The 16180-nt window shown below is 54.5% G+C and overlaps 1 protein-coding gene across 2 annotated transcripts; it reads left to right on the forward strand.

Moving 5' to 3' along the window:
- The first annotated feature begins 7609 nt into the window (after positions 1 to 7609).
- On the forward strand, positions 7610 to 14904 carry ZNF853 (zinc finger protein 853). Of its 2 annotated transcripts, none has more exons than XM_059896237.1 (3): positions 7610 to 8065; positions 8856 to 8973; positions 11531 to 14904. In XM_059896237.1, the coding sequence occupies exons 1-3, from the start codon at positions 8054 to 8056 to the stop codon at positions 13579 to 13581; spliced, it is 2181 nt and encodes a 726-aa protein (XP_059752220.1). In that variant the 5' UTR covers positions 7610 to 8053; the 3' UTR covers positions 13582 to 14904. The 2 variants fall into 2 exon arrangements, with proteins under 2 accessions (XP_059752220.1, XP_059752222.1); XM_059896239.1 differs by having other exon boundaries at positions 7611 to 8065; positions 8851 to 8973.
- Positions 14905 to 16180: the final 1276 nt, after the last annotated feature.

The following is a 16180-nucleotide window of genomic DNA, read 5'->3' on the forward strand; positions in this document are numbered from 1 at the left end:
TTTTGGCCATGCCACGCGGCATGTGGGATTCTAGTTCCCGGACCAGGTATCCAACTCAGACCCTGATAGTGACAGCACCGAGTCCTAACCACTGGACTGCCAGGGAATTCCCTAAACTTTCTAAATTACGGCTTTGCTGTCCAACATGGAAACCTGTAGCCAATGTGGCAGTTGAGGAGCCCTTGAAATGTGCCCAAATGGAGATGTGCTGTGTGTGCAGAAGACATATTTAAAAAGAATGTAAAAGTTCTCATTCATAATTTAAAAAATCAATTACACATTGAAATGATACTATTTTGGATAGATTGGGTTAAATAAAGCATATTACTAAAATTAATTTCATCTGTTTCTTTTTACGCCTCTCAATGTAGCTACAAATTTTTCTTTCAATGACTTTTATGGCTTGCATCTGGCATCACACTTCTGTTAGGGCTGGTAAAGAGAGCACATGAAAGCCAACCTGTAAATCTTCGTTGAATGAATATCACGTTTAAAGTGTTTGCAACATGCAGTGTTAACTTTGTGATCAGATCAAGAAAATAAAGTTGAGAAATGTTTAACGCAGTTGCTGATATTTGCGTGGTGACCCCAATCGCACCTCAGCCCCTGGGATTTTGCGTCACCTGCTGGACTGGGAATTAGTTGGTGGAGTGATCAAGAGCATGGGCTTTAGAATTCCACAGACCAGGATCTGACCCCAGCTCGCCCTTTGTGGCCTTGGAGGAGTTCATTTAATCTTCTGAGCCCTGGTGTTTTCAGCCACAAAATAGGGCGAAACACGCTTTCCTCCATAGGTGTAGCTTGACTAAGGCGCTTGAAAGGAGAACTTCTGCCCCTTTGTTCCCTGGGCTTGAGCTACCACCAAGCCCTAAGGTGCAGTTTCCCTCCTAACTTTGTGGAGCTGAGATTGCTGGCTGTCCACCAAATCCATTTTCTCCTTCCACCGAAATGAGGTGGTAGCTGAACACACCACTAGATTCCTTTTCCACCCCCTGCCTCCCTGGCACGTGATCCCTGTACCTCGGGCAATGTAGATTGGACAGCCAAACTGAGCTGAGCCACTCAGAGTCTTTCCTAGGAGTTTAGATATGGTGGCCAAGAACATGCGCCTCCCAGGTCTCCTGCTGTGGGAGCACAGCTGACTTACAGCCCCAATCAGATTTTAAACTCAGAACCAGGCAAGCACCTCAGTTCCAGTTCTCTGAGAGTGAACATCGGGGGATGGGAGGATGGGGGGTTGGACCTGGGGAAGCGATGCCTGACATTTGCCCACTGGTCACCACCATGCACGCTTTACACACACCCTGGGCAGTCAGTGCTGCCCCCTCATCGGTCACTCTTCCCCAGAGCATATTCTGAACCTTCTCCATCATCCCCAGCTGGAGATGCAACTTCCTGCAGCCCCAGAGTTGCCATCTGGGTGCAAGTCTGTCACATTCCACTCCCCCTCCAGGCCTGTGTAATTTCCTCTTTCTGCCTCTCCTTCTCTCTGTTTCTTTTGCACACAGTCTCTGCCTCTCTCAGGAAATAGAAAACCAAAAGCACCCATCCACCAGATTTTAGAAACTGGAACACAGATGACCTAGTGGACCTGACTTAGCAGAGTAGAGAAAGCTGAAAGCTAAGCTGTCAGAGGCAGAAGCCAAGAAGCAGCCACCTGAGCTCCCCAGACCCCCAGAAAGCCTGCAGAATCCAAGGCTTCCTAAAAACAGGAAGATTGGTACAAAGTATTAAAAGGAGCCAGTGGGCCCCCAGACCTCCCCTCCCGCTTTGTATCCAGCTAAGAGACCCCTCCTCCTCCACCCTGGCAGAAGCCTGAGACCAAATAGGCTCTGATTTTGGGAACACTGGGCAGAGCCAAAGGCAGGGAGAGTTCATCTTGAAAGCAGGGGAATTTGATGAAATCTGCTTTCTGTAATATGAGAATCCTCTTTTCCCTAGAATCCTCTTTTCCCTAGTTAGGCTCCTAGAATGCTCATGATCAAGTTACTTCTCCAGGCTGGAGCTTAAATGAGTCCTTTCTAGAAAAACTGAGTGGCCTAAGAGGAAGTACTAACAGGTGTTTGAGGACACCCCTCCCCCTGGTGAAGTTCTCCAGTTGTTCAATTCCCTCTCTTGTATGCAGAGTGACTCACTCCACGCATATGACTGAACAACCCAGGGTCACCTGGCATGCTAGGAAATCCTCCAACAGGAGAAACAAAACAAACACATTAAAAAACAAACAAACAAACAACAAAAGGAACTGGAGCAAACAAAGATGACAGAGGGAGCAGGAACAAAGTTAACTGTCCTCAGAGAGATGAGAGCAAGTATTGTAATCATGAAACAAGAACAGCAAGTATGAGAAAAGCAACAGCTTGAGAATAAGAAAGCACTGGGAAATTGAAGACAGGATAGCAGAAATAAAAACATTCAACAAAAAGCTTAGAAGAAAATGAAGAGAACATCCTCTAGATCTGGGCTCTAGAAAGTGTACTGAGAGTTTAAGTGATGAAAAATGGAAGAGAAGTTAAAATGACTTAAGAGGATTAGAACAGAAGGTCCAATATCTTTTTTATATATATAAATTTATTTATTTAATTTATTTATTTGGCTGTGTTGGGTCTTTGTTGCTGCATACAGGCTTTCTCTAGTTGCGGCCAGGGGGGGCTACTCTTCGTTACGGTGCATGGGCTTCTCATTGCAGTGGCTTCTCTTGTTGTGGAGCACGGGCTCTAGGCGTGCGGGCTTCAGTAGTTGTGGCACATGGGCTCAGTAGTTGTGGCTCATGGGCTCTAGAGTGCAGGCTCAGTAGCTGTGGCACACGGGCTTAGTTGCTCCGCGGCATGTGGGATCTTCCCCAACCAGGGCTCGAACCTATGTCCCCTGCATTGGCAGGTGGATTCTTAACCACTGCACCACCAGGGAAGTCCAGAAGGTCCAATATGTGAATAATCAAAATTCTGGAAAAGGAGAAAAGAAAACAGAAGGGGGACACTATCAAATAAATAACTCAAATTCATTTCTCAGAACAGAAAAACATGAGTTTCCAGATTGAAATAGCTGCTTGAGTGTCCATTATGGAATTTCAGGATACAGGTTAAAAAAAAAAAAAAAGGTTCCAAAGAGAAAATACCAGTCACATGCAAAGGATCAGGTATCAAAATGGCCCTGGACATCCCCAGTAGCAATACTGGAAGCCAAAAGGCAATGAAGCAGTGTCTTTCAAATTCTGAGAAACAATTGCCAATCTGTAATCCATACTCAGTCACATGAGAATGAAGGCTTTTTGTACACGAGGGTTCCCCAAAATTTACTTGCCATATACTTTTTCTGCTGCAAGACTTCAAACTACATTTCCCAGACTCCCTTGTCTTGGCCTCAGGCTAGATTCTATTATACTAGTGAGATGCACTAATGAGAGATGGAAGAGAAGACATTTCCTTTTTCTGGTGGTGCCTTCATGGGTGGCTGGTGGGTCTGGGCTCATGAGGTTGTTTTGGCCTCACAGTTCCAACAGTGGGTACAACAAGCTTGATGACATAGCTCCCTGAAGTATTGTTTTTCCCCTTTGCTCCTCCAGCCCCAAGGGCGCTAATTTCTGGGTGGTCTCATCTTCCCTCTTTGTAATACTGAAACCCTTTTAACATGTTTGTACCATTTTCCTGTATTAAATGTTATGTTAATTACTTGAGAATTCTGCTGTTTTCCTGAATGGATTTTCCGGGTCTCGGGCTGACTGAGATTCCACTCTTGTAGTTGTACCATCTGGAACACATCTCCTCCAAGGCCACACGGCAGCGGAGGAGTGAGATGGAGGAAGCACACCAGCTCATAAGAGCTTTGTCTTAGAAGTAGCATATGTCACTTCCTTTCATAGTCCCTTGGCCAAATTATTCATTTAACCCCAATTTAACTGCATGGAAGGCTTGGAAATATAGGGGAGCTCTTGGAATATTTGTTGAGCACGAAGTGTCTCTACTACGATGAGAAAGAGAAAGACGTGGTATGAGGAAACAGAATGATGCGAGAGAGAGAGAGAGAGAGAGAGAGGCAAAGGAAAGTCCCAGATTGATGGCAGTGGAGAATCTCAGGCTTATGGCAGCAGCCCTGAGGGCAACCTGCGCAATTTGGATCCCAAGGAAGGAGGCTCCAGAAGGGATGTCTCTGGAAACAAAATGAAACAAATAGATTTTCTGACCAGTCTCACCAGGTGGAAAGTTGGGTTGAGAGGCATGTATAGAGCTGAAGGAAGATGTGAGGAGACCTAACTGTTGATTCTAAGAATGAATCAAAGAAATTTAGGAGAGAAAGAGAAAAGGAGTGATTAATTCCAGGAAGAACCAAGAGTTGTATAAGAAGGAAACTAAGAAAAATACTAGGCTGAGCAGTGAACAACATTTGTATAGATATAATTATGGAAACAGTAAACATGGATTTACCAAAACTGATAAAATTGTGTTGAGAGGTGTGGTACTGCACTGCAATTCTGACACTGACCACCAGAGTTGGCACAGACTCCACAAGTTAAGGACATGATCCCTAACAAGACTGCCCTGACCTCAGCTATCCACTGCAAGTTTGGAGTTTCCCAGGCCACCTACACCTTCTGACCAACTGGCTGCAAATTCAGGGGTTCCTATGACCCACTCAGGTTCGATAATGCACTAGGTCAACTCACAGAATTCAGGAAAGCACTATACTTATGATTATAGTTTTATTATAAAGGATACAAATCAGGACCAGCCATGGGCCATGAAGGGACCCAAGGTCTGGGAGAGTCTTGAATATGGAGCGCTCTGTATCCTCTCTCTGTGGAATCAGAACGCATCCCCCTCCTCTGATTATCACCAACCAGGAAGCTCAGTTGAGCTTGGTGTCCAGAGTTTTTATTGGGGTTTCATTACTTAGGCATGATTGACTGAATCATTGGCCATGAGACTGACTTCAATCTCCAGCTCCCCACCTTCTCCCCAGAGGTTGGGTTGATATCACTGGCTCAAAGCCCCAGTTACAGAATCACATAGTTGGTCTTCGGGGTATGACTAGCACCCACCCTGAAACTATCCAGGGGTCCAGCAGGAATAACAAAGGCATTCCTATCACCTAGGAAATGCCTAGGGTTTGAAGCTGTATCCCGGAAAACGGGATAAAGGCCAGACAAATGATTGGACAACAGGAGGATGAGAGGGAAAGTATGCATGTGTTTGTGTGGTTTAAGGAGTTAAATCTGCACCTTCCAAAGTGGGATGTCAATAGATACCATCTAAACTGGAAAACTCAAGTAATAGCATTAGAAGCATGTTATTTAGAAATATGGCAAGAGATATTAGAAGAAATGGGAGTGGACTCAGAAGTGAGGAGGTACTTTTCTTATTGCTACAGATTTTGTAGAACTATTTGACTTACACAGCTCGGTATGTGTGTTACCTTGATTAAAAAAAAAAAAAAAAATCAAAGGGAGGGAATTCCCTGGCTGTCCAGTGGTTAGGACTCCATGCTTCCACTGCAGGGGGCACAGGTTCGATCCCTGATCGGAGATACTGCATGCCCTAAGCCGCGGCAAAAAAAAAAAAAAAAAAAATTAAAGGGAAAACGAAGAAGAAAGGGTGGCTGTGGTTGAGCCGGTGCTCAGCTATGGACCAGAGAAATGATGCTCTTAGGGAGAGAACTGCTGACCTGGGAAGACACCTTACTGCAGGTTTGCAGGATGTAAAGGTGAGCAAGGAGCCTGTGGTAGGAAGCAGAGCCTGAAAAGGCAGCAGATCAGGAGGAAGGGGGAGCCAAGGGTGTTCTCCCAGCAGCCACCAGAGAGATGTCCCAAGCTGCCTAGAGGTGGAATGAGATGAGAGATTCAGTGACATGGAAGTCCCTGGTGACATTAGGGAGCTATCTGGGTGGAGTGGTGGGGCAGAGGCGAGGCTGCAGAGGGGGAAGGAGGGACAGGCTAATGGGGATATGGATGGAACTATTACGGGTCATCTTTCCGGGAAGTTTGGGCACCCAGGGCAGGAGAGAGAGGGGGTTGTATGTTTTTAAGATGAGAGAGCCATGAGAGTGAGTAAATGCTGTTGGAAAGCAGCCAGCCGAGGGGGAGGTTAAAGATTCACGGGGTGAGTGGATCCTCTGGGTATGAGGTCTCCCAAGAGGCAGGAGAAGGCAGAGACAGCTCTGCCCTCGGCCCTCCCCGGGGAGCGGAAGGTGCACACCTGCCCTGTGCAGGAGGGAGATGCTCACTTATCCTCAGACACACGGCTAGTGGGGTGCAGTCCCCACCCCACAGATGGAAGGCAAAAATTGGCCTCATTACGTGGCTGGAAGAAGTCCCTGGGAACCCAGATTTTTCTGTCTCCAAAGCTAGGCTCTTACTGCACTTGTTCCGCAGAGGAGGAAGATGTGGCCCTGCCCTCTGGAGCTCCTAGTCTGAGGTGAAGCTGCCAGACAGAGTACAGGCAGTTCAGGCAAGGGCCAGAGGGGAAGCCCCAAACTCCGTTGCCTGAAGGGCCAGGAAGAATCCAGAAGTGGAACAAGGGGGCCACATGTGTGGCAGCTATGTGAGCATGGAGACAGTAAGGAGGGGAGGGGGCTGTGACCACATGAGGGCTCGTGTCCCCCTCCAGTGGGGCATTCCCATAGTCCACCCCAGGAGCAGCTCCCTACGGCCAGCTCTTTGGGTTTTGAGAGAACTGGAGTATCCCGATTTCAGGGGGAACTCGTCTCCAGATCAGAGAGACAGTGCAGTAAAGGGATGGGATGTTGAGATGGAGGGACCCCTGACCAGCCGGGAAGTGGCTAGGCACGTCCAGGGAGGCCGCTGCCAGGTGCTGCTGAGGAGGGGCTGGGGAGGGCAGAGGGTGGGCGTGGGGCAAGGGGCCTTGTGCACAGAGGAAGCGAGCAGCGGGCGCGGAGAGGGACGAGCTGACCAGGGTGGCCCGAGGGTGGCCCCTACGACGCCATCTGGTCCTTTGGGACCCACGCCCACCATCCTCGCTGCAACACTCCCCGCCCCCTCAGGCCTGTCCTCGCCACTCCAGGGTCCAGGACCGGGGGTCCAAGGTGAGGAGGGGGAGGCCTCTTCAGGCGGCCTGGGATGGGGCTTCACTAACTGAGTGTCATCTAATTGAGTGCTAATTAAGCCCAATTTGTACCCTGGCCTGGGGCGCCCTGAGGCCGTGCCTGCCCTTCACGGGGCGGCAGGGCCCCAGCTGGGAGCCTCCCGTTACAGTCCTGCGGCGACAGTCGCCAACCCCGGCGCGGACGCGCGCACCCAGGGATGCGGCGGGGCGAGTGGCCGGGTGGGGAAGGGTTAAGCCCACCGAGCTCGCGGCTGCCTAGAGCGGCGGCGGCGGCGGCAGCGGCGGCCGCGGCAGCGGGGGCCGGGGCGCGGGGCCGCGCGGGCGGCGGGCGGGGGACAGGATGCGGATGCCGGGGGGACTTCCTGTGCCGGCCCCCGCCGCCCCCGCCCCCGGCCCGGCCGCTGCCCGCACGGACGCACGGCCGGCGGGTTGCACGCTCGGGCGGGCGGGCGAGCGAACGGGGACCCCGGCCCGGCCGCGGCGCCCGCCGCCCGCGGGGCCCGGCGCAGGCTGCCCGCCCGCGGGCTCCCGGCACCTGTGGCCGCCGGCGGACCCCGGCCGGGCCCGCGCTGCCCCGGGCTGAAAAGACGCCGGTGGCACCCAGCCCCGCCGACCTCGGGCCGGGCCGTCCACCGGGGCCGCCCTCGGGGCCGCCCCGCAGCCCTGGGCGCCCGCGATGGTCCCGCACGGCCGGCCCTGAGCCCCGCGCTGGTTCGGGGCTCGGCCTCCTCCAGCCCCCACCCCAGGGAGCCGACACCAACTTCTGCTCTTGAACTCCGCTCTGCCCCCTTCTTTTGGCCCAGGGCGACCTCGGCAACCAGACCGCGGCAGACCCTCCTGAGTGCCCAGAAAGGCCCCGGGGTGGCCTGGCGCCTCCCCGGCACTTTCTGGATGGAGGCGCCTCGGGAAGGTGCTGGCTGAACGCTTTGGCCTTCACCTTCCAGCCCCTGCTGACCACACCTCCCCTAGTGCAGAGGCTGCGTGAGGAGCAGGAAATGCTGTACCAGGTGAGGCCCAGTGGGTAGGACACTGGGTGAACCTAGGGACGCTTCTCTTAAAGAGGCTTTGGACTGGATTCTGCAGGGCTAGGGAGACCTGGAGTCACCCTGTTAGGAGGGGAGGGAGGACTGGACATGGGCACACCTCTGCGGGGGCCAAGGTGGACGCAGGAGAGAGGCGGGGGCCCCTCCAGACCTCAGGACTGCCTGGGCACCGGGCCAGGCAGGCAGCCCGCTAGTTCCGTGGGTCGTGGTGCCCTGGAAACCTGCCTTCCTGGGAGCTGAGGTGGCACCTGGACCGACCCACATGGCCTGGCACCGCTGGTCTGCTGGCGGCCTGGGAAGGTGGGGTGAACCCCCAGAGCAGCCTGGGAGGCAGGAAGCCAGGGAATTGAACAGACTTGTCAGTGCTTGGAAGGGGGCTAGGGGAGTGTGAGATGGACAAGTCTCTCTTTTTTCTGCAGACTTCCCCAAATGTCCCTTCTGGGAGTGCAGCTAGCCACCTTAGTATCGTCCCTCAGTGACGCGCAGCTGCACGGGCTGCCCCGGGTGTGGGGCTGAATGCGGGCCCTGCACAAAGTCTGGAGAGGCGGGATTCCTTGTGCAGGCGAACGGGCTGGGGATCCAAGCCTCTAGGCCACCCCTGCTCATCCCTTTCCTGGCTGTGGACCACACGGTCCTCCTTTCCAGCAGGAGTGAGCTGCCAGCTCTGGGGGGCGTCGAGGGAGTTGGTGCCCCTGGGCCTGGGGCTCACAGCACTCCCACGCACCTGAACAGCTTCCTTCCTTCCTCAGCACAGCTGGCTCCCTGGGATCTCGGTCTGACTGCCAGGATGGAGGTAGGGCCAGCAACCAAGACCTTCGTGCTGGAGCTTCGGTGTCTTGAAGATGGGGGCTCAGGGCCTGACACCCTCTCAGGTGAGGGGCTGGGGGGGTGGCCTCCGACCTCCTAAACCAGGAGATGGTCCTCAGGTCCCCAGCGAGGATCCTTTGACGGAGCCCAGGCCTGCCACAGCTGGGAGGGAGCCCTGAATGGTGGCGGGCAGCCTGCTGTCCGGAGGGGCGCCCACCTGGCAGTTTCGGGGTGTGGAGGGCAGGCTGCACCCACTCACATCGGCAGGTTCACCTCGAGAGAGCAGTGGCTCTCTCAGGCTGCAGTCTTGCTGGTGAGGGCTGCTTGGCAGCGCAGATGTTCTCAGCCCCTGCCCCGGACCTGGGTAAGTGCTGGCTGGGACCCTCTGCTGTTTCCCCAGGGCTCACACAGCCTCCATTTTCCTCCCACTTGTCCCTGGCTCCAGACTCAAGGTCCCAGATCGAATTCAGCGGCAGAGGGGCCCTCTTGTCATTGGCCGCGTGGCTTTTCTTTGGCCTCTGACCTCGTCCACTTTTCCTTGACCTCTGCTTCCATCCAGCTTTCTCCCCTCTTGCCCAGAGGCAACTGTGGCCCTGCAGAACCTTCCAAGACCCCGTCTCTCTCTGGGACCTGCTCTGGGCGAATCTTCCATGGTGGCCACACTCGTGGGACTCGAGTCCCTACTCTGGGCTTCGAGGGTGCTGAGTGAGGGGCTGGGGCAGGGTTGAACAGAGCATGAAAAGGACCAAGGGAACTGGAGTGGTTGGATGGGGATGTGTGGACTTAACTAGGACTCTTTTGGCTTTTTTTTTTTTTTTTTTTTGCCCATGCTGCGCAGCTTGCAAGATCTTAGTTCCCTGACCAGGGATTGAACCCGCACCCTCAGCAGTGAAAGCTCCGAGTCCTAACCACCAGGGAATTCCCAGGACTCTTTTGGCTTAAATATTTAACTGACAAAAATCTCACGAGAGCAGACACATCAGGTGACACTTAAGTATACGTTTACTACAACATTGTTGTTAACAATGTTTAAAATGCCATAAGAAGTCGGGAGTGGCCGTATGGTCAAGCACTGTCCTAGAAATGAGAGGACCCACACAGAGGTGTGATGTGTCCCTGCTGCCCCCAGAGGTGGTGGGAGAAGGGAGTGTCCATGTGACCTTCGATTTGCCGAGAAAACAGGTTTTCATGGCTGTCTTCCCTCCCTTCCTGCATACTCCCACCTGGTGTGAGTGTATAGGAAAAATGCATTCATTGGTCCATTAGTCTAAGCAAAGGTTATTGGGAATAGTTTCCTAAAAGGGAATTATTTACATGTAGATATCCCTTGGCTTTATTAATTCAATATACTCCTGGAAAAGTAGCCAGAAAACAAAATTTACAAAATCAAACCTCTACTTTCCATTACAAAATTGAAAAGATGATATTGTAGGAAGAACAGATGTTGAAATCCGACTTGGGAATGGAGAAAGACTCTTCGGATTTTCTGATAACACAGCAGGAATGCTCAAAGTGAGAAACTGCATGTGGGTTTTGTGAAACAGCAACGGAATGAGTCCTGTTTAGCTGAGCTTACACTACGTCCTGTACCGTGCTGGGGCTGTACATTTATCCCCTCTAATTCTCACGATTTCCCTGAAAGGGATTTGTCTCCTTTAGCAGATGGGGAAATTCAGGTTCCCAGAGGTTAAGTAATTGGCCAGTTGCCATGTTGACTTGGGGCTGTGAGTTGGTCCTTTCCATCCCAGAATAACAATCTAAAACACTTCCAGCCTAAGGACTGTTTCAGATGGAGCTAGTTATATCCTCAGTATTTCCAAACTGTTTGTTAGTTTTCAAACCCATTCCAAACCCACAGGGAGAGGAATTTTTCAAGCACCTGCTAGGGGTAATGTCAGGGCTCTTCCTGCTTCACTCATCAAGCTGTTGGTGTGGGTGTCCCTAAGCTATGTTACAGACAAGGAGGGCCCTGAACCTGCAGGAGGTTAGACAGCTGCTAACTGGTAGAGTTTTTCTGAACTGAGGACTTCCGACCTGGAAACCTCGCGTTCTCTCTGACACTTTGGTGACGTTTAGAAACTGCCACAGAAACACTTCCAGGCAGCCTTACAGAAATTCTTTATTATGTACAGAGAAGGTGAGTTCCATTTATTTGAGGTGTGACCTTAACTGAGGTCTGAGTTCAGCATGGGCTTGTGGCTTAGCCGTGGGAATGGCTGCTTCACTGTTTCCTACTGGATGGCGGTTAAGCCCGAAGGACTTCTCAGGGAGTGGTGTTGGGGAGCCGCAGGCACCCACGGTGGTGTCACTGCCAAGGTCTAAGGCATGGAGCCTGTGTGGAAGAAGGCCCAGAGGAGAGGTCAGGGGGCTGGGGTCCAGAGTGATGTGACCAGCTGTCCCTGGGGCACACTTCCAAGCCAACTCCGCACCTCTGGGCATTTCCGTTTCTACCATGCCGCCATTGTCACTTGGTCCAGTGTTTTGGGGTCCCTGCTGAGGCCTCGGGAGTGTATCGTAGAGTGACTGTACACGGGGCAGGGTAAGGGGGGAGATCCTGGGAGTCTGGATCGGAGAGCTGCCTGTAGATCTTTCTCTCCTGGCTTCCTGCCATTTCCACTACAGGTGGCAGCGGTGGGAGTGAGAGTCAGGAGGAGGAAGAGGCTCAGGAGAGGAACAGCAGCCCACCGCGGCCAGCAGTCTCAGCCCCGACGGGGGCTGGTGCAACCGCTGAGGGAGCCCCGCCAGAACAGCAGGAGTTGCAACCCCAACAGTTAGAACAGCAGCCAGAGCTGCAGCAGCAGCCACAGCAGGAGCAGCTGCAACAGCTGCAGCCACGAGATCAAGTGTCAGGACATCAGCCAAACTTGCAGCAGCAACAGCAGCAGCAAGACGGGCAAGAGCAGCCGCCTCGACCACAGCCGGAAAAACCCCAATCTGTGCAACAGGAGCCACTGAAACCACAGCTGCAGCTGATGCAACAGCAGAAACAGTTACAAGAGCAGCACAGGCAAGAGCACCAGCTGTCACAGCAACAGCAGGAACAGTTCCAGCAGCAGCAAGATGGGCAACAGCAGCTGCCTCGACAGCAGCCAGAACTACAGGAAAATCCCCAATCTGTGCAATATGAGCAGCGGAAACCACAGCCGCAGCGGCTGCAACAGCAGGAACAATCACAGGAGCGGCAAGTGCAAGAACAGCAGCTGTCACAGCAACAGCGGGAACAGTTACAATCTCAGCAGCTGCCACCACAACAGCAGCAGTTGCAACAGCAGTTACAGCAGGAACAGTCACAGCTGCAGCAGCAGGAACAGTTACAGCAACAGCAGACACAGTTACAACCACAGCAGGAACAGTTACAGCTGCAGCAGCAGCAACAGTTACAGCTGCAGCAGCAACAGTTACAGCAGCAGCAGCAGCTGCAGCAGCAACAGTTACAGCTGCAGCAGCAGGAACAGTTGCAGCAGCTGCAGCAGCAACAATTGCAGCAGCAGCGGCTGTTGCAGCAGCAGCAAGAACAGTTACAGCAGCAGCTGTTGCAGCAGCAGCAAGAGCAGTTGCAGCTATTGCAGCAGCAGCAAGAACAGTTACAGCAGCAGCTGTTGCAGCAGCAGCAGTTACAGCAGCAGCAGCTGCTGCAGCAGCAGCAAGAACAGTTGCAGCAGCAGCAGCTGCAGCCCCGGCCACTGGAGCCGGAGGAGGAGGAGGAGGAAGAGGTGGAGCTGGAGCTCCTGCCGGTGGACCTGGGGTCGGAGCAGGAGCTGGCGCGGCAGCAGGAGCTGGAGCGGCAGCAGGAACAGCGGCAGCTGCAGCTCAAACTGCAGGAGCAACTGCAGCAGCTGGAGAAGCAGCTGGAGCAGCAGGAGGTGCAGCTGGAGCTGAGCCCGGTGGAGCTGGGGGCCCCGCCGCCGGAGCTGCAGCTGGAGCTGACCCCCGTGCCGCCGGAGCTGCAGCTGGAGCTGGTGCCCGCCGCGGGGGGCGGCGCTGCCGCCGTCCCGGGGACGCCCGCCGCGGTCGTGGTGGCGCCCCCGGGCTACGTGGTGCTGCAGGAGCTCATGGTGCTGCCGGCCGTGTCGGCGCCCTCGGTGGTGGCCATCCCGGGCCCGGCGGGCAGCGCGGCCCTGACGCCGGCCCGGCAGCGGCGGCGGCGGCGCGCCCGGGACCGGCCGACCATCTGCGGGGAGTGCGGCAAGGGCTTCAGCCGCAGCACGGACCTGGTGCGGCACCAGGCCACGCACACGGGCGAGCGGCCGCACCGCTGCGGCGAGTGCGGCAAGAGCTTCTCGCAGCACTCGAATCTGGTAACGCACCAGCGCATCCACACGGGCGAGAAGCCCTACGCGTGCCCGTACTGCGCCAAGCGCTTCAGCGAGAGCTCGGCGCTCGTGCAGCACCAGCGCACGCACACGGGCGAGCGGCCCTACGCCTGCGGCGACTGCGGCAAGCGCTTCAGCGTCTCGTCCAACCTGCTGCGCCACCGCCGCACGCACTCGGGCGAGCGGCCTTACGTGTGCGAGGACTGCGGCGAGCGCTTCCGCCACAAGGTGCAGATCCGCCGCCACGAGCGCCAGCTGCACGGCGCCGGGCGCTCCCGGGGCCTGGGCCTGCTCCGCGGCGCGCGCGCGGCCGCCGGCGGGGCCCCGCGCGCCGAGCAGGCTGCGGACAAGGCGCCGTGACCCCGGGCGGGGCCGAGGTCGGGGAGGGCGCCGCTTCCCCTTGCCCCCCACCCGGGAAGCGCCGCGCCCGCTAGGACGTCCTGACCCAGTTCCGGGGTCTCGGGACGTCCTGGAATATCGCCGGGAAAAGGCTGCCATCCTTCTCCCGGGTCAACTGAGTGGTCGGACGGGTTCACCCTCAGAAACACTCCGCAGGAGAAAGTCGACGAGGCTAAAACAGCACGGATGTTGCACATCAGTACAAACAGCACACGGTTCAAATTCGGCATCGGGTACCGATGGGTGAGAAGTCGGTCAGGGAAGCCTCCCTGGGAAAATTGGACTTACCGGAGATGAGAGCCGCAGGGGAAAAATTCCAATGACAAGACGAGACAGTGGGTGACGTTCGACAGAGCTCGAACACTGACCAGGGAGTCCGATATACGTGGTACAACGCACGTGAAAAGGATTTGGTCCTGGTGAAAATTATTTCATGGGAAAAAAAGGAAATGTATCTGCACTACGTAGAAAACTGATCAAGGCATTAAATTGTCCTCAGTGGCATTTGCCTTGAAAATACTTCCTAGAATGAAAATTCATCAGGGTGGATAAAATCCTGATTAAAATGTTTGTGTTCATAAACACAGGGTCCGAGTGTCCGCTGGGTCAATGTGCAAACGCCAGGAAGTCCACTCTGGCCGAAGGTGAAACCTTCCCTCCAGGGCCACCCAGGCAAGCCTCAGGCTGGCTCTAGGCCTCTTTGCTGCCGTGTTCCCATGCCCGCAGCCGCTCCCTAATGCCTCTTGAATAGAAGCCTGGCGCTGAAGCAGAGGGCATTCTGGGAGTGCTGTCCAAGGTCCTAAGGGGTGGTCCCTCCATCCTTCCCAAAGAGCTCCGGGTAGCCCCACGCTAGCCTCCCTTCTCAGATGCCCGTCCAGGGACTGAGGCTCTGGGGTCGGGGCCTTGAGACGCAGGGGCAGGTTCTCCCGGGCCAGGCTGTGCAGAGTAGACCCTGCCTCATCGCCAGGAGTCAGAGGGAGAATGTCAGGGACAAGGATTGGAGGCAACAGAAATGCTCTTTATGACAATTTTGTAAACATCTGGGGCTCAGTCAAAGCAGCAGCAATCATGATGCCTTGTGGGAAGGCAAGATGATGCCAGGGGCGGGGGGCACCTGTCACCTCAGGCCCCCAAGCCCTTCCTGCTCTCGACTCCCCCGTGCAGCTCCTTAGATGCTGCCCTGCTGTCCTTCCTGCTTCTCCTTTACTAACAGAGCCTGCTACGTTTTACAGATGTGTTGGTAAGTGAGAAACAAACAATGAAAAATAAATAAAAATGAGGAAATACCTTGTCCTGCCTGTGTTTTCACCTCTGGGTTGTATGGGGCTTCGTTTCTCTGGCACATTTTCCTGGTCGCTCTAGAAGCAAGGGACTCAGTATTCAGGCCCGTGTCCAGTGCTCCTCACCCTACAGCCTTCCTTCTAGCCTGAGACCCTTGGTGGGGGATGGGCTCATTCAGTAAAACCCTCCTGGGAGCAATGAGGACCAGAGAGCGGACGCTGGAGGAAGGCGGTTTTGGCGTCTCCATGGCCTTAATAAATCACTCACACGTAGACCCTGTTTCAAGGTCTGCTCCTGGGGAGCCCACCTTAAGACTGACGGTGTTGACAGCGGTCTTAGCAAGTGGAGTCTAAAGTGGGGACCCTGGGCTTGGACCACTCGCCCATTGTAGCAACAGGGGCCCCCTTGTGGATGGTGACCCCTGGCCACTATACTGATGGACGGGACAGGATACCAGGTGAGAGGGGATGCCCCAGCTCATGCGGTATCTCGAGCACTTCAGAGATGTGAGAAATGGTTATTATAGGTACTGTGGAATTGGTTGGTTTTGCTGAGCACCATTAAAGCCACGATGAGGGTAAAAGAGAGGCTCGGGACCACAGTTATCAACTGAAGGCACAGAGAGACCATCAGAAGGCCTCCATGCAGTATTTAAAGGGACTCAGTTCTTTCTGCCAAGCGTCGACTACCAAGGACTAAGCACAAGGCGTAATGCAAGAGTAGTGAAGCTTCTGGCTTGGATCGGGGTATCTGGGCAATGACCTTGAGAACACCAAGCCCCAACATTCCCCTCAACTCTGGGCAGCAGATGTGACCCGATTTCCCTTGCTAGAAACACCAGCTGTGCCTCTTACCTTGTCCAGAGACCATGCAGAGGTCTGGTTGAGGCAGATGTCTTTCAAGACAATACTTGCCCTCCTATAATGAGGTTCTAGGCCCGGCGCGGCCTGGCTGGGGCAGCGCTGGCTCCGCCAAGGAAGGGAAGGGATTATTCACCAAAGGACCTGCAAGTCCTGGCTAATACCTACCGGCGGGAACAAGGGAAGCACACCTAGGAGTGGATCTGGAGGTTGAGGGGCTGGGAGTGGGTGGCATATTAGCCTGGAGATTGAGACACACCTCTGTGTCCCCCTGGGTAGTGCCCTGGCAAGGGCACCTGGAGCTGGTCCTACTGCTCTGCTGAAATGACCACTGGAAGCTTGGACATGACGATGGTCCACAATAAGTGAGCTGGGGTTGCCAGGACTGCCTGGGCAGAGTGTTGAGTTAAAGTATCGGA

This window comes from Balaenoptera ricei, chromosome 15 (genome assembly GCF_028023285.1).
Source record: "Balaenoptera ricei isolate mBalRic1 chromosome 15, mBalRic1.hap2, whole genome shotgun sequence".
NCBI lineage: Eukaryota > Metazoa > Chordata > Mammalia > Artiodactyla > Balaenopteridae > Balaenoptera > Balaenoptera ricei.